This window comes from Fusarium sambucinum, chromosome I (genome assembly GCF_050947815.1).
Source record: "Fusarium sambucinum isolate potato_lamoka chromosome I, whole genome shotgun sequence".
NCBI classification, from domain to species: Eukaryota; Fungi; Ascomycota; class Sordariomycetes; order Hypocreales; family Nectriaceae; genus Fusarium; species Fusarium sambucinum.
This window is the reverse complement of record NC_139294.1, coordinates 6,859,787-6,886,284: the sequence shown is the minus strand read 5'-3', so window position 1 is coordinate 6,886,284 and position 26,498 is coordinate 6,859,787. Positions and strand designations below refer to the sequence as shown.

Here is a 26,498-nt window from a genome sequence, read left to right as displayed (position 1 = left end):
TGCACGTGATTGAACGTCGCTCCTTGGGCCTCAGTCCGTTCGTCGCAGTGACGACCAGCATCACAGTCATATCTAAGCCGTGCTTCCTGTACCATTAACTGCTCTTCTGCTGTCCAAGTATCAGTTGATTTTTTAAACCAATATCTGCATTGTTGCGCTCGCTTCTTACATGTGCGTGGCCCCGCACGAGCTAAAACAGACACCGCAACGTGTTCGCGAAAGCTCGGATCCCCCTCCTCCTAACTACCTATGATGCCCTTCTTTCAAACAAGCTCTGACTGACCACTATCCTTGCAGCATTTCTTGACACGCATGCTCTGCACTTGATCTTCACTACAATAGCTCTGTTGCTTCGTTTGCTCGACAGTGATTAACCAACATTGGTTTACCCACCATCACAAATAGGGACATAACGAAATTGTCGCGAACAACTCTCATGAGCTCTTGACCTACCGACGAATCAACCTTCTCCAATCGAGCCACAAAGGCAAAACATACTTCCCCACGAACTGGCTGCTAAAGGCCAATGCGTCAACGCGAGTCAATCTTCCTCTCTCTCTTTTTGAACATTGGGTGAAAGTGTCGAGCCATTCGTCACTCATCAAAATCACCCCGCGCGGTTACGCGAGCTCTTCAATCCAATTCATCCAGCGATTTTACTCGACGGCCGATGAGCTGCTCCAGCGACTTGCTCTACCCACCCCCCCTAAGAACGACTCCCGACCAACGATATCTGCTGCCGTGCTGCTTGCCGGCGCAACCCCCTAACCCACCACCCTACAACCTATAACCATTATAATCACTTCACAGACACCTGCCGGAATGTACCCTCAACACTCCGGGCAAGGTCAACATGGTCGGATGAACGGTGCCGGCCGAGGCTTACCGGGCATGATGTACAACTACCAACATCCCTCACATCAACACCCATCTCAGACACAACACCACCAAGGACTTCAACACGATCATGGGATGCCCAACGGCATGGGCCATCACTCGACATTCACTCCTGCCGGCCTTTCGAACTCGAGTCCCTTCGCTCCGAATGCGCTTCAGAATGGCCACTCAGCTGGCCGCGGCCAGGCGCCCCCAAACGAGATGTGGCAGGAGCAATTGAGGATGGCCAAGGAGTCTGAACGAGCGCACGCTGCCATGACCGATCAACAACAACCGCACTACTATGCTAGGCTCAAGGCGTCGGAAAATAGAGGCATTGGTGGCCCACCACCGAGTAGTTTACGTGCTCAGCCGGACGACGAGAACGATGGTGTCGATAGAAGACGACCCCTAACTGTGGAGAAGGAAACGAGACGGCAAGACTGGCACAACATGGATATGAGTGGACAAGGCTTGCGAAACCTAGCACCGGAACTATTCAAGTATAGCTTCTTGAACGAGCTCTTCATCGCCTCGAACAAGCTCAAAATACTACCCAACGCAATTGGAGAACTACGAGCACTACGCCATCTCGACGCCTCTTTTAACCAGATCGAAGAAATCCCCCCCGAGATCGGAATGTGCACCTACCTCAAGAACTTGCACCTTTTCAACAACAATATTCGAACTTTGCCCAATGAACTGGGATCGCTTCACCTTCTTGAAATGCTTGGGATTGAAGGCAACCCTCTGGACCCAGAGATCAAACATGAAATCATGGAGAAGGGCACAAAGAGTCTGATCACTTACCTAAAAGAAAATGCTCCTTGTACGTTAAAACTTGTACCTTGGTTAATTGTGCTAACAATTTTTACAGGCCCTCCTCCTCCCTCTCCTCGGAAACTCGTTGTTATTCAAGATGACGTATCGCCCAATCTGGAAAGGATCAAAGTCTTTTCATGGAACATTCTCTGCGACAAATACGCGACACCCCAGACCTACGGATATACACCAACAAACGCTCTCAACTGGGACTATCGCAGAAGCTGCATCCTGGAAGAACTCGAAATTAGGGACGCAGACTTCCTTGCCCTTCAAGAGGTGTCTACAGATGCGTTCAAGGAAGACCTTAGCCCCGACCTGGCACAACTGGATTACAAGGGTGTTCACTGGCCCAAATCGCGAGCCAAGACCATGTCGGAGAAGGATGCCCAATCTGTGGACGGTTGTGCCGTTTTTTACAAGCAGAGCAAGTTTATTCTTCTCGACAAGCAGCTAATCGAGTTCGCCACTATTGCCATTAACCGACCAGACATGAAGAACCAACACGATGTCTTCAATCGTGTCATGCCCAAGGACAACATTGCCGTTATATGTTTCTTTGAGTCTCGCCTCACTGGAGCTCGAATTATCCTGGTCAACGCCCATCTTACATGGGATTCTGCTCTGGCTGATGTCAAGGTTATCCAGACCGGTATTCTGATGGAGCATGTTACTAAACTTGCGGAGAAATACGCTAGGTGGCCCGCAGTCAAGGACAAAAAGATGATTGTACTACCCGTGGGCGAGGATGAGGTTCCCGTGCCTCAGGCTGAGCCAGGCCCCAGCCAGGAGTACCGCACAAATACTGAGATCCCTCTACTTGTCTGTGGTGATTTCAACTCAACAGAAGACTCGTCCGTGTACGAGCTGATGTCTATGGGGCGTGTGCCTCCGGACCATCTCGACTTGAGCAGCTTCCAGTACGGCAGCTTCACACGTGACGGTATTGAACACCCCTTCAGCCTGAGGGATGCCTACGCCCACCTTAAACAAACTGCCGACGATATGCCATTCACAAACTACACACCCGGATTCGCCGATGTGATTGACTACATCTGGTACTCGACCAACACGCTGGAAGTAGTAGATCTGCTGGGACCCCCTGATCCTGAATATCTCAAGCGGGTTCCCGCTTTCCCCAACTGGCATTTCCCCGCCGATCATATTCAGATTATGTCTGAGTTTGTGATCAAGGGACGTAAAGAGAAAAAGCACCTTCCCGAACGCGAACCCGACTTTGGTCCTGGATCACGCAGCTAGAAGCGGCGGTGATAGGACTGGTTTCTTGTCTTTCCTTTACGGGGAGCACGTCTATACGTACATCTGGATGTAGTTATTTTTGGTTTTTGCGTCATGGAGTTTTAAGGATCTTGCACGGTTCTTGGGGATGGGGGGACGGATGGGAGGGGTTGATGTGTCCAGCGGTATGTATACAGAGAGCGAAGATAAAGGGGGGCGGCTCGGAGGTGATTTGTAGGAATTGATTCAATGTTTTGCATCTTCAAACATATCTCTTGTCATGTGTGATGCAACTGTAGGTGTACTTTGTTTTATCTACGTAATGATTTCAACAACAAAGTGTGGTTGTTATGTTGTAAACTACAAGGGGACATCGGTCTTTGTGTGAGCAAAAGTTAATCCTCACGTGGATTCATAAGTGAGTTTGGCGCAGTTGATTAACGATTAACTTATGCTTCAGTCTGCAACTTATGCTTTTTTATCTATTAATTGATGCCTGAGCCTTCCCGATATACTCTAGGTAGGTTTGCCTTTAAGGTTAATATGCCTGTCTTTATAGATTGAAACTTGGTAAATTGTAACAATAAAGCTATCTCGCAATGACTGACTTTCTGTCAATGAACATGTACGTGGCTATAATATATTAACGTTCAAGTATTTATTTTTCTTGGAATTCTTTTTCTGCGATGCTGCGGGCGACCCTTTTCTTCTGGGCAAGTACTCGGAAACTCTGTGCCTGTTACTCTGTGAGATCCAGGCACAACCACCCAAATACTTTTGTATATGTTTTACTTTGAAGTAAGTATAAGAACTGAGTCAGAAACACGGAAGTCACCATTTAACCACAGACAGACATATAAGAAAGGCGAGAGCATGCAATGCCTCAAAAGAATACAATTTGATGTTATACACGACAACAAGCAGATGTATTCAGTCATGAAGTAAATCCGTTTTCTCCATTTCCCGACTGCGTCCTGCCAGATTTGAGTTCATTGCCAAGTACTTACGCGGCACATCTGAGATGGGGGCGTGGCATGAGGGTATTTCTTAAACTCCAGCAACTCGCTCAGATGGGGATGTTAGGGGAAGTATAAACCTGAACCTTCCAATCTTTGGGAGAACTTTGTAGAAGACAGACTATATATAAGGACAATTCACCTCCTAGTTTCAGTTGCCATATTCTTTCCCCACGATCAACCAGTGTTCATAAGGTCATCACAACTACTTCTCAATTTCCAACATCAACTGCTTTGTATTATTACAAAGAGATATCCCTTGAGTACTCTATATACCAAGGTCACTCCCACAAGCCTACACTAAGAACTTATCGGACAAGATCGTTTCTCATCATCAAGCAACATGGATCGTTTTATTATCCACCCTCCTCCTTCTATCAAAGACATTACCAAGTCCATTGTCCAACGACGTACAAGGACCGAGTATATCGACAAAGACTTGGAATCGCTGGCGGCTAAAGTAAAGAGCGACCCTACGATAGATCCCTCCCAGTTCCTTACCAAGTACATCGATCCTAGCAATATAGGCATAGCCGTCGTCGCCTTTAGCGTCCATAGATTCCCATTCAGTCCCATACCTCCTGGCGAAGGCCTTGATAGATGGGTGCTACAATACCGGCGCAAAATAATCGACCATGCTGAGACCATGCGGGAGTTCATACATCTGGCCGATAACATCAACCAACTTTCTGCGATCTATGCGGCTATGCCAGACCCCCAGAAGCACTGGGAGCTCATGTATCGGCTTGCACTGTACAACACCTACGGGGATACGGGTTTGTATACTGCAGCTTCAGACCTGAAAGATCTACCTCTGGATGACCCTAAGTTCATGGACACGATTCGTCTTGGTCTCCATAGCTCCCATGCCCAGAACCTGGCTGTTTTAAGTCCAAAGGACATTTCAGGCAACCCCATCGACCCGGATTTATTTACTCGTGTACAGCAAAGCTTCTGGCAGGAGGAATTCGCGGTCCGGGCCGGAAATCTGATTGATCTTTACGACTGTGGCAAACTCTCCGATAATACGGAGATTCTGAACACGGTCAATCAGGTTCTGCAGTTTCCACCTCTAGTAGACATTTTGCCATTCCAAAGATTGGTCAAGTGGCAACGTCTAGCCACAACAGTGCACAAGGCTGGTATAAGCGACATTCGAACCAAGGACAGCCTCTTCCGCATTTTCCAAGTGGACAGATTCCACCTCCTTGGAGTTCAGGGGTTAGCAGCCTGTCTACCCAGCCACAGTGACTCCTATGAGTTGCTGTTTATCTTCGAGCTGTGCGCCCTTAATTCTCAGATTGATACCTTTTTTCGTAACCACGACTTCAAGAGCCAAGGGGCGTGGTTCGATGGCTGGTTTGAGAGGTACCCTGTCTCTGACTCTATCAATCACGTCTGGCTTGATACCAAGTACTCTCCTGAAGAATGTGGTTGGCATGGGCATTTCTTTAAGAGAGAGGGTGATTTCGTGAAGGATGCTCGCGCGGTAGGCTTGGATGATGCGGACATGGAATTTCTTTGGGGGGTGGATCCTCAAACGCCGGCCGAAATACCAGCCGAAATACTGATCGAAATACCGGCCAGCTCTCCAGAATTGGACATCGTCGATAGGATTCTTTCTTGGATCGAGTCACAAGTTGATGTTAGTGACGCTTACGCCTGGGCCGCTGCTGAAAACACTCAACCAAAACCCCCAGGCTGTTTCAATAACTAGCCTCTAGGTTCAACTGCCTACCCGATTAGCCCACTAGTAGGCGAAGAGTGTATAAAAATTATGCATTAGATAAATGTCATCAAAATGTTGGGAGTGAGGGGGAAGGCATATGTTTTACAGCGGGAAATGGAAAACAAACGAACAAATAGTCTATATATGTAATAGTTAGAAAAGAGGAGAAGTCTATCATACATCACCAACGCCGTCACATAGGATCTAAATCTAGTGAAGTAGAATGTCATACCCATCCTTTGTGATCCTTACTTCTTCCTGTCCAAGTCCGTACTTGCGCCGTATCAACTCAAAAATGATCAATCCCGCACTCGTGCTAGGCACTTGACGGATTGCGTTCCACCAGAACCCGCGGTAGAGCCATTTCGTTAGGCTCAGCCCTTCAGCCGCCGCCTCTGTTCTACAGACAGCTAGTGATTCTTGATAAGCATGGTAGTAAGCTCGTAGCATCCTCCACCGCCGATGGGGTTTTTCTGGATTAACCACTTTGGACGCGCGCAGTTTGGCGGCTTTGGCGTCGAGGTCTTCGAGATGATCCCAGTGCTTGACCTGAAAATGTGTCAAGGGGTGGAGGAGAATTTGCTGTGTGAATGAGGCACCTAAGCCTCCAAGTAGAAGAAACATGGGCTCGAGAGCGTAATGCGGTCGGATGAGCCTAATTCCTTCTTCTTGACGATGTTGGTGTGCGGGACGCTTCATAGCTAGCACGTCGACAATGTCCTCTGCCAGGCCACCATAGTACCACGTAACGAAGCGGTAGTAGCCTTGGGCCTTGACGTATTCGAATGTGCTAAAGAATATAGCACTTCCAAGACTATCCTTTGCAAGGGACAATCCCCATCCTGCAAAAATACCCCTGAGACCGATTTCACGAAGTTTTTCCCATCCGAATTTCCACATGCTCCTAGGTTTTCCGCTGCCGTCGTTAGGCATGAGATCAGTGTGATCATATCGTGCTTGAAGGGCATCCAAAGGTGCTGCTAAAACGCTCTGGAGACCACCAGCAAGCAAACCAGCTGTGAAGGTATGTGTTGGATGGGGTGGTGGATACACTCTTTTCCGCGCTTGGCCGCTCTCTTCATGGAGCCGTCCTAAAATTTGGAGATAACTCGTATACAAGACTGCTCCAACGCCAACATTTGCAATAAGAGGCGGTAAAACCTGATTCGGTACGATACTCCATCCTTGGTGTCTGATAGCTGAAGTCAGAACTCCAGGTGTCGTGCTTCTGAGTAGGAGCCAACTTTGGCGTAAAAGCGTAGTAAACGCTGAAGCAGAAGCGTCGTTTGCAGCAGCTTTCATTAGCATCTGCGTCTGTGCCTGGTGGATATTTCTAGCATAGGCAAGATAATCCACCCGTGTTCTGAAGAAGGCCTTTGCAGGTGCACGAAAGTAAAAAGCGATGACTTGGGTGCTCAAGGCGCGGACACCAGCTGCTGAAGCGGCGGTAGCAGCATTGCTTCGTGGATCACGGTCTGGCAAAGATACGTCTGGAGGTATCACCGGAAGAATACCGGTTCCATAATCTGGAACCCCATTTTGACGAGGGTTCATGGCGTTGAGAGATTCATGTTTTTAAAGGGATTCAGGAACAAGAGGCAGCCTGTAAACTAAAGATGAGGTAGGTTGGGCTTTCTGAGGATGATGATCGGGTGACTAATCAAAGCGGACCTATCAAGTGCTGCGGATGAGGGTCCCAAGATCTGAGGCATCACTATAAACAGTCCAGGTGACCTGAAATTACAACACGGGACAGCGAGAGTCAAACACAAGCAACACAAATTGATCAAATCGTCCTAGCTTTTTATTCCCATCCAATGTACGCCATCTATAAATGCAAAACCCTAACCGTGAGATATTCCCAATGCCACTATTCATGCTATTCGTTACCCTGTACTCTGCCGTTCTCCTATTTACTCGGGTTGCTCGCGACCATCCAGCCACTTGCTCATGTACGGTCCATCCAGCCAAAAACCAAGCTTCTTGTAGTAGCTTCTCACACCAACACCAGAGATAACACTGATCTTGTCACTTCCGTGCTCCTCAAGCGCGATTCTCTCGGCCTCCTCCATCAGCAGCGTACCGAAACCCTGGTGCTGGAACTTGCGTGGATCGCGCGCGTGAACAGGGACGGCTGTACCGTAGACGTGAAGCTCTCGAACCATACTGGTGGGTTGGCCAGTAAGCTCCTCTCGGTAAGTGTACTTCTCGGTACACTTTCGCAGTCGAAGAAGAGCAACGAGAATATCCTGTTTGGGGTCCTCGTAGGCGAGGAAAGTCTCCCAACCGCCATTGGCGACGTAATCTCTTCGAACCAGCTCGATCTGGTTAGGTCGGATCTTGTTCTTGATCTCGTTCACACCAACCTCTCGCGTTCGTACATCCCGGCAAGTCGTTCCAAAGTCTTTCATTCGGGCCAAAGCCAACTCACGTAGGTTACCGTTCTCGACACCAGATGTGACCAAAGGCATGGGAATATCACGCTGAACACGGTAGATACGAGTCCAAGGAGGGATCAGAGCCATGATTCTTGCGATGAGATCGATCAACCCGTTGGGAGTGTAGTTTTGGTATCGTCCTGTTCGCCACAACTCGTATAGACCTGTGCCTCGAATGACCAGTGTGGGATAAATCTTGAGACCATCGGTTCTGAATGCAGGGTTCTCGAAATATTCCCTGAATTGATCGATGTCGCGCTCCATGCCAACATTTGGTAAATCAGGCATCATGTGACTAACGACCTTGTAACCAGCATCCTTTGCGAGACAGAAAGTCTCGGCGACGGCGGCGACAGTATGTCCCCGATTGGAGTCTCGCGCAACATCCTCGTACAAAGACTGTACACCAACCTCGAGTCGAGTGCAGCCGTATCGCAACATGTCGGAGAGATGTGGCTGTAGACAATAATCGGGTCGGGTCTCGATTGTGATACCAACACATTTGACGTTGCTCATCTCACCTGCCTCCACGGCCTCGTCGACATTGGTAGTTTGATATCCGCTGAGGGCGTTGTGAAGCTGGGCAATGAATTCCTCTCGGTATGACTCAGATAGAGACATAAAAGTTCCTCCCATAATGATGTACTCGACCTTGTCAACGGAATGCCCGAGGGACTTGAGCTGATCAACACGTCCTCGAGCCTGCTCGAATGGATCGTATCGCGCGCGGATGGCTCGCATTGACGTAGGTTCGTAGCCGGTGTATGACTGTGTACTGTACTCGAAATCGGAGTCGGGTCCTCCAGGGCAATAGACGCAGATGTTTCCGGTATAAGCGATATGAGGGCATCGATGGGGCTTGCACATGACGGCAACGACAGCAATACCCGAGGACGTTCTGATAGGCTTGGCGATAAGCTTTGGTAGGATGTACTTCTTGTAATGCTCGGGGATGGAGGCGATGATGGCGGTTAAAGGCGGAATATTCATGAGCTTGTGCTTCTTGGCAAGCTTGTTTCGTAGCGAGTTGAGATTGATGTCGCGGGTGGTGCGGCCAGCCTTTGAGGCTTCGTGGTCCTCAATGAGGGCATTCGCGACGTCGGCGCAACATCGTAGGAAGCGCTCGCTCTCAGGAGCCATGTCAGGCTTCTTCTTGGTCGGCACAGCCGTCACAGTCATGGTGGCAGTCGCCATGATGGATGAGGTAACCGAAATTGGTTTCGCGATGGGACCAATGTTTGTAGACTTTGGTACTTGGACGTTGCGGTAGTCGTTCGTAGTAGTGATTAAAATGCCGGGGTTTGTGTGTCAAACAGACATGGGAGGAGTTCAATGATCGATATTTTGCCCCTCCAAAAGAAGCTTTGGATAAAAATCTTGGTGGGGTTATGAGTTTCCACCCAATGCGGAGTTGCACAAAGGTCAATGAGTTGGTCACGTGCATACTTTGTTGAACTGTATAAGTTGGTCTTGGCCGGCTTTGTTACCTCCCATTAATTTCGTTGTGTGAGTTGCCTTTCTGGCCGGCTTTGTTATCTTAGCAACTAGTCATCATATATATAACTTAGCTTTAGTTGTTGTCGATTTCTCTTCTTCTTCAAATCTCAACATAATAACAATACAGCAAGCAAGTTGTTTACCTACTTTGCCACACATCATAGTATTCTTCATCCCTTCTCATATTAAAGCCCGATCTATTGAACTTTACACCTGAGATTGGTCATTCATTGTTTTCATTCCTTATTCTCGCAGACTGGTCGTGTATAGCCAGATTTCTTCCACCTCTTACACTCAATCATTTCTCACCTAGGATCTCGAAACCATGTGAAGATGTCTTTGACCAAGGACGCAGGCGAGAATCTAGACGAAATGCTGGAATTAACGACCCTTGAGCTCGCTCCAGACTGGGACACGATACTCGTAATCCCTGACGACGAAAATAAAAAGCCTGCTCTACGATGCATGGTATCTTCAAGCATACTGATGAATCAGATGCCTTATTTCCGCGCTCTTTTCACGTCTGGCTCCAGAGGTCTTGCCTTCCCGAAAGGCGAAAAGCCCGAGATATCTCTTTTGGGGGATGACCCAGACGCTATGAGAGTTATCCTTTCAATTATGCACGGCAAGCTAGAGCTCAGAAGACACGACGTTTTGAGCTCCCTGAAAATTCTTTCCGTGGCACGACATTACGACAAATACTGCTGCGACGGGATCATGAGCGATTGGATTGATCTGTGGCTCCATAGAATGGCCACCACGGTCACCGCAAGGGAGATAGGGGCCTGCATTGCAGCCGCATACTATTTCAAATGCCCCAAGTTCATCAAAGTGTTCGTCTACAGAGCAATAATGTATGCAGATGAGTTCAGTGAAGGGAACGCATGGATTGAGGACGGAATAAACGTTGCCTCGGATATCGAAGGTATGTCAGATCTAACCCTTGAAAGAAAGTAAAACTGACTTGACTGAGATCTTTTGCGACAAACCACGTCTCAAACTGTAAGCGAGATAAAGACCATCATGCAGATGACTCAATGTGATTTCAGATTTGACCCTGCAGGACCTGAGTATCTCCTTCTCCTTGAAACGCATATAATTTGGCCGTTTTCGCGGTTATTAGGATCGATGACGGATGTATGGGCCAAGATGGAATCAGCCGCTATGGAGAATCCCCATTACGCCAGGGTGATCATGGATCTGCAGGTCAGGATGAAAGATCTAGTCGCCGAGGCCCAGAACAAGTGCGATATAGATGTTCAGTGTACACAGAGCATGCAATCATTGTTGAGGTGTAACAAATAGCGCAGAAGACTCCAAGACTGACAGCATCAGTCTTGGATGGAAAGTGCTTGCCGAATAGAGTATATTTAGTTACTATATAGGACATAAGCGATGAAATAGCATGGGGTCTTTGTTTATAAATCCACATTGAAGAAGGCAAAGATGAAGTGAGTCCACATTTAACATAATGACGGTAATTCATGTCCAATCCCAGCTGTGGCCGAAACTATTCATAGAATTGCATGTAACAATGAGGGAAATATATTACCCAGAGTCACGAAAGTAAAAATCCATATCAGATTGGACCCCTGGCCACACTTGCCAGGGTATCACATGACAATGGAGGTAATCATGAGGTTTTTTCAACTGACCTCTAATGATCCTATCCTAACTTGAGACATTCTAACTTGTTCTAATAGATTTTCATCTTCAAAAAAAAACATTTTTGGTTCTGATATTGAATATATCCTCACTGCCAACATTTGCGTGATCAAAAACATCTCCTCACTGTGGGGTCAAACGACTATGGCCTCGCTAAACCTCAAAACTCCTCCCTACCCAACAGGCGATACCGATGAAGAGATTAGGAACGATCCAAAACTGTGCCGGGTATGCTGGAATCTCTACCCAGGATCAGCTTCCTCGGCTCTTCCTTTGGCCGGAATAGACATGCATGAGAACTCTGGTACCATCAACTCCGTCAAAGCTGCCGAAGCTGGTAATTTAGAGGAAGCCCCCACCTGGGGAGGACACGGTCGTATTGATTATGCTTCTTGGGGGATCAGAGTCTACCTTCCCGACGTCCCTGGTTCAGCGGCGGGGGGTTGTGCCTCTTGCTGGCTTCTTCAGGATATGTTGACGAAGCTCAACAAGGGCAAATTAGATTGTACCGATCTTGAGCTTTGGCTAGAGATTGTGTTCTGTAAAGGAAACGCTCTGAGGTTGAATCTCATTCGTGGAAGCCCGCCTGAAGACGACTTTGACATGTTCTCTTCCGGTGGAGATAGTTCTGACGGTGATCTTATTGAACGATATGAGATATACACTCTGACTGGTAAGAAAACCCTTATGCACCCCCGAGCAAGATGGAAGAGCGGCGTCTGAGCTTTACCTAGATTCCCCCTGCCCTTGGCCAACCATTGGTTCATGCATGAATATCGAACGGCCTGATTGGAGTCTTGATGCCGAATTCGGCGGACAGGCGAATCACATCGAGCCTGATCCTACTTCCAAGTCATCTTTCGATAGAGCAAGGAGTTGGATAAAAGCGTGCAAAGAAAATCATACCATCTGTTCTGAAGCAGAGTCTGCGTCCAAATCGAAATTACCCAAGCGAGTTGTCGATATTGGACCTGAAACAAATGATGGAATTCACATCTTCACGCACGATGACTCTGAGCAACAGATAGTTGAACAGTACATCGCCCTGTCTCATTGCTGGGGAAAGACACAGCATCTCAAGTCAACCAAAGACACTCTCGAGCAGTGGAAAAAGAACATTCCATTCGATCGTTTTGCCAAAACCTTCCAGGATGCCATCATCATCTCACGAGAGCTGGGTATTCGATACATTTGGATAGATTCTCTCTGCATTGTCCAGGATGATACGAAGGATTGGGAAATAGAGGCTGCCAAAATGGCGTCTATTTATAATGGTGCTGAGTTGGTCCTATCAGCTACAGGATCAGTTGATGGATCCGGTGGTTGTTTGTTCCCACGAGAGCCCTACGCAACGGTCTCAGGCACCTTTCCTGATGGAAAGCCTTTTGAGGTTTATGGCCGCAAAGCCGCCCAGCATTCTGCTTTTGGCTGGAATACTGATCGAAGCGTGGCCAAAGGTTCTTCAAACCCCCTCAGCGGAACCATCGTGTCTGATGTCCTAGATCATCCGTTGTTGACACGCGCATGGTGCTTCCAGGAGAGATTGTTGGCCACACGGATCCTCCACTACACTAAGAGTGAGATGATATTCGACTGCCTATCGTCTATGGACTGCGAATGTGGTGCGCTTGAGAGACACGAAGATGATCCCTTGGTACCAGCGCGCCGGATTATCAAGACGGGTCATAAGTTTATTACAGGAACCAAGAGCTATGGGGGAACTTCTCTTAGACCATCCAAGCCTCTTGAAGGAGAGATGAAGGAATTCCAAGAACATCATGAGCTCTGGCGAGATTTGATTGTGCAGTATTCTCAGAAACAAATCACCTTTCGAACAGATGGTCTACCTGCTGTTGCAGGATTGGCTACAGAGTGGTCAGACAAGCTGACCGGTAGATATCTTGCTGGTTTGTGGGAGCAGGATCTGCTAAATGGTTTACGCTGGATGCCAGACGAAAAAGACTCTGAGGAGGAATTGAGCTACATTGCACCGAGCTGGAGTTGGCTCAGTGTTCACCGTGGTGTAACATGGGGACTGGAAAGCTTCGAGTACGACAATCACTTCGTCACAGTCGACTTTGATCGAACAGCTTGTCCCCTTAGAGGTGAAAATAAGTTCGGACAGGTGGATTGTGGCTATATATTTCTCACGGGTCACGCCATGCCAATGACTTTTAGCATGGATGGAAATTCGGCGTATTTGGAAAAGCCGGGCAACTCTGTCAGGAAACCATTCGAAAGACCAGACAGTCTATTTCGTTTGCGAAATCTCAAGACTAAGGACTTGTTGTGCTTGAGACTCTGTACAAGACTGAGTACGAGAAATGCCTGGGACGATGATGGCGCTTTGGTATTGGTCAAGGTGGATAACGAAACGCTCAACAAGCAGTCTGATCTGCCCAAGGAGGTCCGAGAGTTTGGGAATGTTTATCAGCGAGTGGGATATATAACGAACTATATGACGAAAGGGTGGAATCACGAGCAGGATTCGGAAAAGATGGAGATGTATATAATCTAGATAGTTGAAAGCCAAACTCGGAGGCAAGATAGGTAAATGTCGAAATATATATATCAGTAGGCTATTGATATTTCAAATGTAGTGGAAAAAGGAAAAAAACAAGAGCCTTGTCTGCCCGATTGCGATGGGTGGATAGAACATATAATGGATAATCTTTGATTTTGACATCTCAGTATATCGTGTCTTACAACACTGTGTGTAATTGCACTTTCTATTCTGTTCAATGTCTAGTATAGTTCATTTATACAGAATTGCCAACTCTATGAGATTGATTTGGAAGCATTCGTGGCTTGAGTCTAAACTGTAAACTAGATAGAGCCTGACTTCGAGGAGTGAATGAACTGTGCAGGACTGGTCACGGCTAAAAGAAGCATATACTTACTAGAGGAGAATATCCATCTATTCTCCTCTACTAAATGCCATTATGACTAGCAAAAAAGGAAGCAGTGGATAGTACTAATGGGCAAAAACTAACTCCGGTACAGGGAATCGAACCCTGGGCTCCGCGGAACTGATCTCTCAGGTTATGAGAGCGCGAAATGTTAGCCACTACACCATACCGGATATCGCAAATGGTGATTTGATAGAGGGAAGGGAGCAAGGAAACCTGATGTTTGCAGTGGTGTGGTAGCTCTGAGAACGAACTACCAACAGGTCTTGGGAAGTATGGGATCCTGATGACTAGAAGGAACCAACACTTGTACAACGACTGAGCAGTCAATGGCTTGACCAGCAGCTGTATAGACCTTGATCCCCTGAACATACCATCGTGGAATGATCTAATGAGTACGTCATGATAGACCATCGCTTATTACCATCTGGAGATCACTTTGGCTCTTCTTAATGATTTGATTTTCTAATCCGGTGACTAAACAAGTAACGCGATAGAAACTTGACATCATGAGACTGGGTCTGATGTCGTTGATAGAAGATGATCTGACACTACCCCTGACACTTCCACAAGACGCTTTTAGCGGCGGGATTACCGCCGCTCTGGGTCCAGATCTGATATGGCCAGTGAATCTCGGAATTACACGACCTCATTGAGACCCGGATCGCCCGGTGCAACATTGACATCTCACCATGCCGATCAGACCATGATAATACGGCCAGGGCAACGGGAACGTATAAATAGTAGAGTATCTCGTCTAGCAATGCATTTTTATGTTAGCTATTGTCAGTTCAAATCATCATATAATCACAATGCCAAAATACGTTCTCACAGGTGCAGACGGTAATCTTGGTCGAATTGCAGCTAGCTTCGCCTTGGAGATCGCCAGACCTGATGATGAACTCGTTTTCACTACCTACAAACAAGACGCCATCCCAGAAGAACTTCAAAGATTATGGACCGATAAAGGTGCAAAAGTCGTCACTGCCACGTACGACGACGTCGAAAGCCTCAAAGTAGCCTTTCAAGGCGCTGAAGCTGTTTCACTGATCTCGACGTGGCTCTTTGGGGAAGGTCGCCGTCGCCAGGCTCAGACGGTAGTGGATGCTGCCAAAGCTTGCGGTGTTAAGAGGGTCTGCTATACCTCATTCGTTGGTGCCGGTATCGAAGCTGAGAATGAAGAGGATATTCCTTTCCTTCCTCGAGATCATCATTTCATCGAAAAGATCATCTACGCTTCTGGTCTGGAGTGGAACATCCAGCGCAACTATCTATATGCAGACAACATTCCGACTTTGTTCGCACAGTCGTGGAAGTTCTGTGGTGATCGCTGGTTGGTCAACACACATGGCCAGGCTGGCGCTTATGTCGCACGAGAAGACTGCGGAAATGTGCTGGCTGCCTTACTCCTTGGTAGAGGGGAGCCTAACACAGTCTATGAGATTAGCGGTCCAGAAGCAGTCACTAATGAACAAGTTTTCAATTGGATGTGCGAACAGACCGGGTACAAGGGAGAAATTGTCGATATGCCCGATGAGGAACTCAAGACATGGTGGCTGGATCACGGCTTGCCTACGGATTTCTTTGGTGACTTCTCCAAGTTGCCTATGAAGCTTTGTATCGGTGATCTCTTGTGCTGTGGAGAGATGGTTGCAAGGGGGTTCATGGCGAAGACGACAGACAGTGTTGAGAAGTTGACGGGAAGGAAGCCGAAGCCGTATAAATCGACTTTATTGCAGTACAAGGACTTGTTTCCAAAAGCCTAATCAATATTTTACTCGGGTATCACAGAGCCTACTAAATATAAGAAGTTGATTGCTTGTGGTAGCAGTGTCAGCTGACTAACCTGGTGGCTGCATGCGATGACTTGTAGGATTGTCTTTGGTTCACATTTGCACTTTTAGCAGCCCTTAACTACGTGTCATGACGATGATACTTCTCTCCCTCCCGTGGATGAACGCCTTATAAATAACATTAAATTCCTCTTCTTGAATCTATAGCTCTCGATATAAAGCAACATCCATCTAGATCAACATGCAGAAAATGTCGATTGTGGGTGGTGGTGGTAAGGCATCTTCTCATTCTTTACTCAGTCAAACACAAGATGTCCCCAATGAAACTCTCGTACGAGATGCTTCAGTGTGGCCAAATCATCCTAAAACTCTTGATTATGGATGGAAGGCCCTTTGGCTCTTGCCGCTTGTTGTGATATGGCTACCTTTTATTGGCAAGCATCCTCTGTTCGCTTTTTTTCTTTCTCCTACTGATGATCGTTAAGTACTTGCTTTTCTCATTCACGGGTTGAATAGAGAACCAATTTCTGCACACGGCGATGCTGTACTCGAAGCTATCGGGCTCGCGTCGACATTATGGCCCATTGCATTAGCAGCTATCATAGGCGCTCTAGTTCGTACCGTCGCCTTGTTTCGAGCTGAGCAAGGCACAGATCTTGGCGTGAGTGGGAGATAGTTCTTACTCCTTCCTATTGCTCTACTAATATTTCGCGATCCAGACACTTGCAACTCTGTTGGGAAGTCAGACCCTTATTGGCACCATCAAAACTGCTTTCGTACTTCGGATACTGTCCTTATGGACGTTAGTACTTTCAGTCTTATGGACGTTCAGCCCTTTAGGCGGTCAGGCTGTTCTCAGGACCATTCAAATTACACCGCAACCCAGCTCACATAAGCAAAAAGTCTCATATGTCCCAGCGGCAGACATTGGACTGCCATTTAACTACCGTACCTGGACCTCCCTGTCTGTAAAGGGTGGCCTGTTGGGAATGATACAGTCCATGTTTGGTGCTGCGCTTTCTGCGCCGAATGCGCTCGCTCAGGCCTCCAACGGATCCAGTGCGAACTTCGAAGCGGTCATCCAGAAGCTTGGGGGTGTGGGTATAGCTGTTGGCAATGCCAAGGTTGATCTTTGGGGAAATGTCCGTGTCCCAGAGATCACGCAGTTACCCAATTATGATTCCTCGGATCCTTACAAATGGATTGAGGCACCCTCGGATCAGCTAGTTACGTACGAGTCCTTGATCGGAATTCCTATTCGAGGCATACCTCCAAGCTCTGCCGGAAACTTCACATTAGAGGTATCAGCGACTTACATGGCTCTCAAGGTAATAGCTTCCCGATGACTACTGTCGACCCATAAGCTGATCATTGATAAAATTCAGTGTTCCTCCTGGTTCGATACGCAAGAATGGTTTGCTCGAATTCCCTACGGGTTGCGTATGCATAGAAATATGAACACTAGCATCACTGAGGAGATCGAGGAGATGCTTGAAGGTGGAACGTCACAGACTTACATGGACATACCACGGCACATAGGCTTCTTCAACTTCTCGGCTGAGGATAAATATAGCGCAGGAAAAGTCGAGCGCGCTACCTTGGTTTTTGGCACCAGTGAAAACTCTACCGTATGCGATATAAGTCACATCTATGTTGATGTAGGCATCAACTGTGAAAGACCCCGCGCTTTCGAAACAATGGCCTGTCATGCTCAGAGGGTTCGCCATTCACTGGGCTATGGCATCTCAGTTCCAGATACACAACTGATAGAAGGTAACGGAACAGCACCGGGGTACTTTATAGCTGGTCTACCCTGGTTGGCTAAGTCCTTCCATCCCAGGATTTTGTCACCCTTTGAGAGCTACATTGCAGATCCAGCGCTAGGTATAGGAGAGGCCAAAACAGGGTACGATTACGTTGATATTACGACTGAGTATACCAAACTTCCACTTAAAGTCTTTGCCCAGAGGCTATCTTTAGTTATCAACACGGCTATGCGTGTCTCATACTGCGCACCTGCCGTGCTAGCGTCTGGCAAGATGAGCACTGCAGAGATGGATGTTTATTTGGGAAGAGGGGTAATAAAGTATACTAACACAACTGGAGAGTTCACAACCAGCGAGTTGCGTTACCAGGTACAAAAGAAGTGGATGACGATTTATATCTTTTCGCTCGTTCTCATGGGGGTCAGCATCTTGGCCACAGTCGCGCTCAACCTCGCAACAAGAGCCCCGGATTTTCTTACCAACATCTCTGCTCTAACACGAGACTCTATCTATATCAATGTCCCCCAAGGCGGAAGCACCCATTGTGGTGATGACCGGGCGAGGTTGTTAAAGAACAGACGCTTGAAGATTCGAGATGTCCAATCTGAGGAAGACATTGGTTACGTTACACTTGCAGACGATCCTAGTCATGGAAACCAACGGGGATTTAAGGTGGCAAAGAAGCGCTTGTATGTCTGAACTTGGACAAATCACTGGCTTCCAAAGCTTGTTAGCGGAAGATGAATATGTATGCGATGTACAAATTGGATATTGATAGAATAGGTACTGGTAGTACTATACGGCATTATATTTATCCAATGCTAGTAACATTAATTGTTTCTTGTAAACTATTATATACTTGACAGGAAGCCAGATGTATATGTGATATAATCCCACTCAGACATTATCATTTTATCGTACCCAGGCGCGGATTTTTAAGAAGGTTGCGTGCCTGGAGAAGTCGGGGCTTGACTCAATCAGTGAAGACGTCGTGGGATAGGAACATCAATTTCAATGTTGAGAAGCTCGCAGAAGCCGTTGACGCAACCACAATTGACTGTGTCGCAAAACTCAACAGTCCGACATTCCTCGTCCGAAGCACATGGGAAAAGATCGGCAGGAACAAAAGCAGAAGTAGTTGCAGCGGATTCGCTCGTTGTGGTCTCAGCAGGGAGGGTGATGAAGGAGGTGATGTCGGTTGTGAAGTCGAGATTCTGTGTGGTCTCGAGTGTAGTAGTCAGATCATCCTCTGTTACGAAAGATGTCTCAACTGATGTCTCGGCAGATGTGAGTGAGATGGTGTTTTCGAGGGTGGTTGTATCTTGGGCAGTGATTGAGGATGTCTCAGTCTCGATGGATGTTTGGAATGAGGTTTCGGCGGTTGTGATGGTGGCGTCAGTTCCAGAGACGACTATAGAGCTGGGTCTGGGGCGGCATGCGCCAGCGTTGACAGCATGTAAAGAAGCAAGGGCAATGAAGCCTGTGAATAGTCTTGATGAAACCATTGTAACGAATAAATGAACGGCAGACTTCTCCGATCAGAGCTCCGAGCAAGCAGGTATACAGGCAGTATTCTTCAATATATACACATATAATTCATGCAGTGATAACCCTTTTGAAATAAGTGTTGTTTGGGCTGAATCTTAGCACGAAACTAACAACAGACTACTGGAATTGGCGCTGCAGCTAACACGTTTATTTTCTTGTTTTCTGCTGATCGTGATAAATGATAGAAAAAACAAGTATGTTTACCCCTGAGCGCTAAGACTAAAGACACGAATCAACCGCTGTCAATCGAGGCGCTAAGTCAGTTCAAGGCTGAGCGGAAATACAGATCGACATCAGCGCTGCCAAATCGACTTTGTTGTGTTTTCCTTTCATCGGCGGTGACTGTATTTTCTTTTGAGGTCGATGACGAAGTCAGAAGTAGCAGATATGCATTATACTTCTCGAGTGAGTGCCATAATGTGATAGCTGAATCTCAACGCAGAATCAAGATAAAAGACGCTTTCACATTAGACATTAAGAAATAACTGTATACTACACTCTATCTATTCAAGAGACATCCTCCTTGTAGGTTCACTTCCCATAAAACGTCTATACCATGAAGTGTCCTGTTTCCACACCGGAGCACCCACAACCTCAAGAATGTCAGTGGCCTTGCGCTTTTCCTTATCCTCTAGATCCTGGTTAATACCAGCTTCGATTAAGAGGCCAGCAATACAATATAACTTGTGCTCCTCATCATCTTCCATATCCTCCCAGGCCTTCTTTGCCCTTCCCAGTGCAATCTGGTTGGCGACGTGATGCAAAGCACTCCACCCCTTTCGGTCTGTTTGGTTGATGGAGGCGCCTGAATCCAAAAGAAATTGTACGATCTCTGTTGGGTCAACTCCAGGGCAGTTCAAGTGCATTGATGAGATGACGAGCATCAGGGGTGTTTGTTCGTCTGGAAATGGTCCAAGGGCTTGAAGAGTGATTCCTCGACTGTGTAGCAACTGTAGGAGTCCATATTTCAAATGCCTTAAACTGTGACCTTCATGGTATGAGACAGTACCATTTGGCGAAGCACCTCCGCGAATCAGAATCCTTGCGTAGTCCTCAAACCTAGGCTCATCATGAGGAGATGGTGTCGCATCGTTGGCAAGATTTAGTAAAGCCTGTGTAATCTCATCCCGTTTCGAATCTTTCCGTACCCAGATATCATTATCAGACTTGCAAATAAACTCCACCATGTCTAAGCGGTTGTTGGTGACTGCATTACCGACAGGTCCATTTGCATTCCTGGAAGCTCTCAACTTTGGGGCTCCAGCACTAATCAACAGCTTGACCATTTCCTTGTCACATCGACTGATAGCTGTCTCCAGTGCAAAAGTCGAATCTGGTCGCATGCTAGAGTGTGGATGGCGTTCCAATAAAAGAGATACAACTTTCTTGTGTCCCTCGAGGACAGCTAGTTCGAGGGGAGTCATTGCCACAAGTTCCGCGGTGGCTAACAGTGGTTGCCCTTCCCGGGTTTTCAGTATGCGAGCCTCGCTTCTGGGCTGCGAGAGGGAGAAGCTGTATAGTGAAGATCGAATATTGGTCTGCCGCAGATATCTTGCCAGACTTGTGGTATCGATGATCTTTCGAACAACTGACATTATACCAAGCAATGAAGCTAGTTGCAAAGCGCTAAGTTTGTCTGCTGAAGTGAGATCCTTTGGTTGCTCGGCAATAATAACATCGGTGATTTCTCCAAGTCCGTTGATCGTAGGAAAATGTTGACCATGCTTTCTTGCAGTCCATTGGTCTTTGATATACTCTTGTGCATCTCTGAACTTGGAAAGGTATGTGAACCACAATCCTCGGTTGACGCTGTCCTGAGTCAGGAACGACATAGCTTTTGTTGCTAGTTTGTCATCTTCAAGTAACTGGGGGCACTCTCTGAGATGGCGAAACCAGTATCGGGCTGCATAAGGAAGCACTAAACCGAATCTCTCGTCTGTTTTACCCTCGGACCACGCTGGAAGTAACTCTTCCATCAGGTCCAAACACCGCGATGCAATAGACTCATGGTCTTTATCGGAGATTATCTGGAAGAATCCCGGGCCAGCCCTCTCAGCTGTCATGTATCGATGAAAATAGTCTCGAACTGAGCGTTGAGATAATTGGACAGTCTGCACTGTCTCATATTCCAAGCCAGACTTTCTTATCTCTGGTCTGATAACGAGAAGGGACCTGCAAATCTTTAAACAGGCCTTTAGATCTTCAACGCTAGCCTCTGAGTCAGAACTCTGACCTCCCATTAAGGCATTTAGCTCTTCAATGGTCAGAGGATGGTATACAAGCAATAACCAACTGAGCAATAATCGCATCCTTTTTCTGTGTTCGACGGGGATCTCCTGCAGAATATTGCCGTAAGTAGTCTCAAAACTATTACTCAGACACCTGATGTGTAATGGTATCTGAAGTTGAGATTTATGTCGGAGGTCAGAAAGCACCAAGCTTGCCCAATGAAACGACTGGTTAGGTCGTGATGCGAGAGCTGTTACTACTTGTTCGTGGAGTTGCAAAGACCACCCATTGTCTTGTGCGATCTTCTCGACGTTGGTCTTTATGTAAAGCTGAACATCTTGAGAATTGCTCTCTCGTAGCCCTGAATCGAGAGAGAAGATCGAAATAGTATCCTTGTGCTTCATCTGGGGAGGTACCGCGAGGCATGTCATGAGGAGTTGAAAGTTTTGAGGACATTGTGGCGGGGTTATTAGTTCAGATAACCGCTCAATCAAGCTCCTGATAGATCCCACATCGCACTCGTCGATTCCATCGAGGATACAAGTGATACTTCCTGCGAGTGGATCTCGAATCATGGCGACAAATATTTGCCACAGTGTCCCGACCACATTTTTTGCCAAAGCTATCCGGTCGCTGCCGTGAGCTCGAACCTCTTCGATCCCATGTCGTATGAGCTGTGGTCTCAATTTGCACAGTTGCCATATTAGTCCACGGAGAACAGCCGTAGCGGAGTTCTTGTAGATGTTGCCCTGGCTGCAAAAGAAGTATAGCACGGTATTGCCAGGCGTGTGTCCGGATAATCGTTCGAGTTGACCGGCGATGTAACTGGCCAACATGGTTTTTCCTGTACCTTGACTTCCTTGGATGAAAATACCCTTACATTTGCTGGGAGGCAAAAGCCAATAACGGAAATCGGGAATCTCAGTGATCCAGGTACAAGTTCCTTCGAGAATACGACCCTTTGCCGCTTCGAGGGATGCAAGATCTTGTCGTGGATCGGTGACAAACAAATAATGCAAAAGTTCTCTTTCGCGTTGTTCGAAAGAGTTTGAATACTCTGGTTGATGTAAATAGTTGGGGACACAGGACAGTGATTTGAATCTATCAAATGGTCAGCTTTGCCTGTTGGCAGACTTGTTCATAACTTACTCTGCGTTTCGGAAAACCGCAAGACACAACTGCTCTCGTTTCAGTTCTTCGAAAAGGTCTTTGCCTCTCTTTCTATTGATAATTTCATAAACTGTTAACGACTCCGGCTTGACCAAAGCGGGTTCACGCCAGTTAAGCTCGGTCAGAATGTCTCTTATGATCTCAGAGCAGTGAAGCAAGATTTGCGTCATGAATTCGAGCTGCTTCTCGGTGTCGCTTGTTTCTGTTGATGGGGCTAGTTTGAAATCGTTTGCTAATCTTGACAAGCTTTCCAACTGTTCTGGTCGTTGTGTAATGTCCTTTTTGGAGGGATCAAGTTGATGAAAGAATCTAGCCGCTTCATCGGCGAATTCCGCAAGCCGAGAGGCAGCATCTTTTACATCTGCGGATGTATACATAACGCCGTAGAATGAATGGCAATATCTTTCAAGTATACCTTATCATTGATAAATATAACAAGTGTGAAAAAAAGTGATACGCGTCCAAGTTGAAGAGATATGACGATGAAGCCTAGACCGTGTAAGTTGATTGCTTAGTCAGACAGCTATTTTTATACACTCGACATGGGGCTTTCGTATACATCGCAGCTGCGCCACGGTCATCTGGACGAGTCGTTTCTAAAGAATTATTTCTGCCTGCTTTTGTTTGAACATCCTAATGATTAGCATTGAAGGATCCAACCAAACATGGGCTATTTCGTGTTCTTTTCCCTGCGGTTTGGACACCACAGACACATTCTGAAAGCGACTAACCAACTTTGGAATGCATACGTTTCCCAATATCCTGTGAGTATCAATCTGTATTTGATTTATTTATATCACGATTGATAAGTCTATTTACAGCGATGACGTTTGGTTTGGTGCTCAAGATACTTATTGCAATCATGATGGATGTTTATTCGTGTTCGTACAACCAAAATTAATCTATAGCTTGCGCGCATTTGTGGCTGCGATAGGAGCCAAAATCGTCAAGGACAACAATAGCTTGAAAAGACAGGTTTATTAATAATTCTAATATGCATGGGATATGAAAAACGAACAATAATCTTATCCTTGACATGATGAAGGCTCAAGAGTATCGGGATGTGTTTTTGAATCTACATGCGGCCTAGACTAGCTTAGAGCTAGACTCTTACACTGGCTGGTTGTGTGGTTATAGCAACCAGAGTTCGTCTCGTCAAAAAGAATTATGCTACTAATTATTATAGCTACATCGGTATTTAGATAGAAAATGTATTATAAGTAGAAAACAGCATCTTGTTGACCTTGTTCTCCTCTATGTATACCAAAGTAGTAGCGAATTTCCATCATCCACGATATTAAGTCCCTTGTCTCAGCCATACTGGTGTAGCAATGCAATTGGAGTATACAAAAACATTACATTGGTCCCAAATACACCAGAGATTGCATCTCCGATCCTCGGAGTGTCAATCAGGAATTTCATCCTTCTTGTTGGTTAGGCCAATAACCTCGCGTGACGTGAATCCTAAATCTCGTGATGTTTGATGGGCTGTTCCATTCTCGGACTCACAGTTCCGGGCCCCAAATTAACCGAGGAAATATCTTAGCTACCATTTTAGAGTTCCATGCAGTTGAAACGCTTGCATTGGATTTTTAACGCTTCTTTCACAAGGGCTGTTGTAACCCCAATGACGTCTAAATCACCAGTTTAGAGTTTTTATATTGGTGCGGATCGAAAGGATAATTACTTTGCCTCTTGTTACACTGCAAGAGGCCGAGAGCAACGATTGATCTATAGTTATGGTCAATTGGGGGACTGTGTCACCTTCTTGTTGTAGCAAATATTCTTACCGGCTGGTTCTTTGGGGGCAAAAGTCTGTCTGTCAGCTTGTGGCCCAGTGATGGAACTGAAACCCATTATTACAACATCATACCCCAAATCGAATCATTTCCATAGCCTGTTGTGGAAGCACGCACGAGACTGTGTTGGCCAGGGTAAAATGAACTATTGACCCCACGGGGTCAGCTGGCTTTGCCGCATCTCCGCGGATAAACGTACATTCAAGCATAGCTCGCTCATCAGCTTACAGTTGTAGTTCCATTATTCCGGGGTTCTTAGAGTTTTATTGATTTGACATGATCTGATGAAAAATAATTGACTCCTCTTCCATGACACCATACAATTCTTTAAATGGGCTGATATCTGAATTTGTATTATAAGTTGAAGCGAGGCCGCCCTTCTACAAGGCATTGACTCATACATTTGAATACTTGTACATCACCAAATACCCAATTTCATATACTCTTTACAAATCTGAATATTCTATCTTCCAGTAATATGATGCGAACTAGCATTCTTCGGCCAGTCAGGCTAGTCACTCAAAACACAACACTTCTCGCACGCTCAACAACAGCAATAATCCAGACAAGTCGCCAGAACTTTTCATCTACCAGAAGAACACCTTGTACAAGCTGCGCAGCTTCTGGGAGTCAGGCATGTGCTCGTCACGGCTCGAAAAGCCGTGGTAGTGCGAGTAACATCACCACAAGCTTCAACGCCAACAACCTACGCAGAGGTGCAGCGTATGCCACTACCGCAAGTCCGATCCCTACTGAGCAGTGGGCACAGGTTTTAGAAAAGACTGGGGGAGGTAGGTCATGCATTTTACGCTCATTGATTCAGGCTGACCAACTATTCTAGCTGTTCAATATGAAAAGATCCCAGTCCCTACACCAGGATCAGATGAGGTTTTGATCAACATCAAGTACAGCGGTGTTTGTCATACAGATCTTCACGCGGTTAACGGCGACTGGCCCCTTGCTGCCAAGATTCCTTTAGTGGGGGGTCATGAAGGTGCAGGCGTGGTAGTAGCACGAGGTGAGCTGGTCAAAGACGTCGAAATAGGTGACCATGTAGGCCTCAAGTGGCTTCATGGCTCATGCATGAGCTGTGAGCAATGTCGCCAGTCCAACGAATCTCTCTGTTCCCACGCTTCGTTATCCGGCTACACAGTCGACGGCTCATTTCAGCAATACGCCGTCGGCAAAGCAGCGCATGTAGCGCGTATTCCTAAGGACTGCGATCTCGCCGGGGTAGCACCTATTCTTTGCGCCGGACTAACCGTTTATAAAGCTCTCAAGTCCTCCAACGTTCGCCCAGGACAGAGCGTAGTCATTGCTGGCGCAGGTGGTGGTCTTGGTGTTTTTGCAATCCAGTACGCCAAGGCTATGGGGCTGCGTGTAACAGCTCTGGATGGTGGTGAAGAGAAGCGCAAGGTTTGCACTGAACTTGGTGCTGATACTTTTGTTGACTTTAAAAATTCCGCGGACATTGTAGGGGAGATCAAAGGTGCCACTGGGGGTTTGGGACCGGACGCGGTTCTGCTTTTGGCAGCGAGTGAGAAGCCATTCCAGCAGGCTAGCCAATATGTCAAGAGCAAAGGCACGATCGTCTGTGTTGGATTGCCAGCAAATGCTTTCGTCAAGGCCCCTGTGTTTGACACAGTTGTTCGGTGAGTAAGGCTCACGTCTTTTGTCCGAAATAACTAACAAGGGATGAAACAGGGAAATCAATATCAAGGGGAGTTACGTGGGAAACCGCCAAGATACTGCCGAGGCCATCGAGTTTTACAGACAGGGCCTAATCAAGGCGCCTTGCAAGTAAGCTTTTCTCATATCGAGACATTACATATTACTGACTTGACGTCTCAGAATTGTCGGTCTATCGGAGCTTCAGAAAGTGTACGACATGATGATTGCGGGTAACATTGCTGGCCGCTATGTAGTAGATACTAGTAGATAATGTTGCAAATACTCTGATTTATATACATTATATTCTATGCTCTATCTGAAAATATCCATG

General features: G+C 46.8%; 11 protein-coding genes across 11 annotated transcripts; 7 read left to right on the top strand and 4 right to left on the bottom strand.

Moving 5' to 3' along the window:
- Positions 1–822: 822 nt before the first annotated feature.
- FSST1_004922 (Endonuclease/exonuclease/phosphatase) lies at positions 823–2,958 on the top strand (the record flags this gene model as incomplete). The annotated part of the gene is made up of 2 exons (XM_083231147.1): positions 823–1,705; positions 1,754–2,958. The coding sequence occupies 2 exons, from the start codon at positions 823–825 to the stop codon at positions 2,956–2,958; spliced, it is 2,088 nt and encodes a 695-aa protein (XP_083088352.1).
- A 1,338-nt stretch (positions 2,959–4,296) lies between these two features.
- On the top strand, positions 4,297–5,670 carry FSST1_004921 (uncharacterized protein; the record flags this gene model as incomplete). The annotated part of the gene is made up of 1 exon (XM_083231146.1): positions 4,297–5,670. One exon carries the CDS (start codon positions 4,297–4,299, stop codon positions 5,668–5,670), a length of 1,374 nt encoding a protein of 457 aa, XP_083088351.1.
- Positions 5,671–5,892: 222 nt separating this feature from the next.
- Positions 5,893–7,236, bottom strand: FSST1_004920 (mitochondrial carrier domain-containing protein; the record flags this gene model as incomplete). Its single annotated transcript, XM_083231144.1, has 1 exon — positions 5,893–7,236. One exon carries the CDS (start codon positions 7,234–7,236, stop codon positions 5,893–5,895), a length of 1,344 nt encoding a protein of 447 aa, XP_083088350.1.
- Positions 7,237–7,595: 359 nt separating this feature from the next.
- Positions 7,596–9,314, bottom strand: FSST1_004919 (Elongator subunit ELP3; the record flags this gene model as incomplete). The annotated part of the gene is made up of 1 exon (XM_083231143.1): positions 7,596–9,314. The coding sequence occupies one exon, from the start codon at positions 9,312–9,314 to the stop codon at positions 7,596–7,598; it is 1,719 nt and encodes a 572-aa protein (XP_083088349.1).
- Positions 9,315–10,367: 1,053 nt separating this feature from the next.
- Positions 10,368–10,922, top strand: FSST1_004918 (uncharacterized protein; the record flags this gene model as incomplete). Its single annotated transcript, XM_083231142.1, has 2 exons — positions 10,368–10,542; positions 10,681–10,922. 2 exons carry the CDS (start codon positions 10,368–10,370, stop codon positions 10,920–10,922), a joined length of 417 nt encoding a protein of 138 aa, XP_083088348.1.
- A 504-nt stretch (positions 10,923–11,426) lies between these two features.
- FSST1_004917 (heterokaryon incompatibility protein-domain-containing protein) lies at positions 11,427–13,800 on the top strand (the record flags this gene model as incomplete). Its single annotated transcript, XM_083231141.1, has 2 exons — positions 11,427–11,955; positions 12,017–13,800. 2 exons carry the CDS (start codon positions 11,427–11,429, stop codon positions 13,798–13,800), a joined length of 2,313 nt encoding a protein of 770 aa, XP_083088347.1.
- A 1,203-nt stretch (positions 13,801–15,003) lies between these two features.
- Positions 15,004–15,957, top strand: FSST1_004916 (uncharacterized protein; the record flags this gene model as incomplete). Its single annotated transcript, XM_083231140.1, has 1 exon — positions 15,004–15,957. The coding sequence occupies one exon, from the start codon at positions 15,004–15,006 to the stop codon at positions 15,955–15,957; it is 954 nt and encodes a 317-aa protein (XP_083088346.1).
- Positions 15,958–16,225: 268 nt separating this feature from the next.
- FSST1_004915 (uncharacterized protein) lies at positions 16,226–18,449 on the top strand (the record flags this gene model as incomplete). The annotated part of the gene is made up of 4 exons (XM_083231139.1): positions 16,226–16,422; positions 16,501–16,645; positions 16,704–17,312; positions 17,370–18,449. The coding sequence occupies 4 exons, from the start codon at positions 16,226–16,228 to the stop codon at positions 18,447–18,449; spliced, it is 2,031 nt and encodes a 676-aa protein (XP_083088345.1).
- A 278-nt stretch (positions 18,450–18,727) lies between these two features.
- Positions 18,728–19,255, bottom strand: FSST1_004914 (uncharacterized protein; the record flags this gene model as incomplete). Its single annotated transcript, XM_083231138.1, has 1 exon — positions 18,728–19,255. The coding sequence occupies one exon, from the start codon at positions 19,253–19,255 to the stop codon at positions 18,728–18,730; it is 528 nt and encodes a 175-aa protein (XP_083088344.1).
- Positions 19,256–19,801: 546 nt separating this feature from the next.
- On the bottom strand, positions 19,802–23,074 carry FSST1_004913 (uncharacterized protein; the record flags this gene model as incomplete). The annotated part of the gene is made up of 2 exons (XM_083231137.1): positions 19,802–22,628; positions 22,677–23,074. The coding sequence occupies 2 exons, from the start codon at positions 23,072–23,074 to the stop codon at positions 19,802–19,804; spliced, it is 3,225 nt and encodes a 1,074-aa protein (XP_083088343.1).
- A 1,900-nt stretch (positions 23,075–24,974) lies between these two features.
- Positions 24,975–26,438, top strand: FSST1_004912 (chaperonin 10-like protein; the record flags this gene model as incomplete). Its single annotated transcript, XM_083231136.1, has 4 exons — positions 24,975–25,287; positions 25,338–26,148; positions 26,201–26,296; positions 26,348–26,438. The coding sequence occupies 4 exons, from the start codon at positions 24,975–24,977 to the stop codon at positions 26,436–26,438; spliced, it is 1,311 nt and encodes a 436-aa protein (XP_083088342.1).
- Positions 26,439–26,498: the final 60 nt, after the last annotated feature.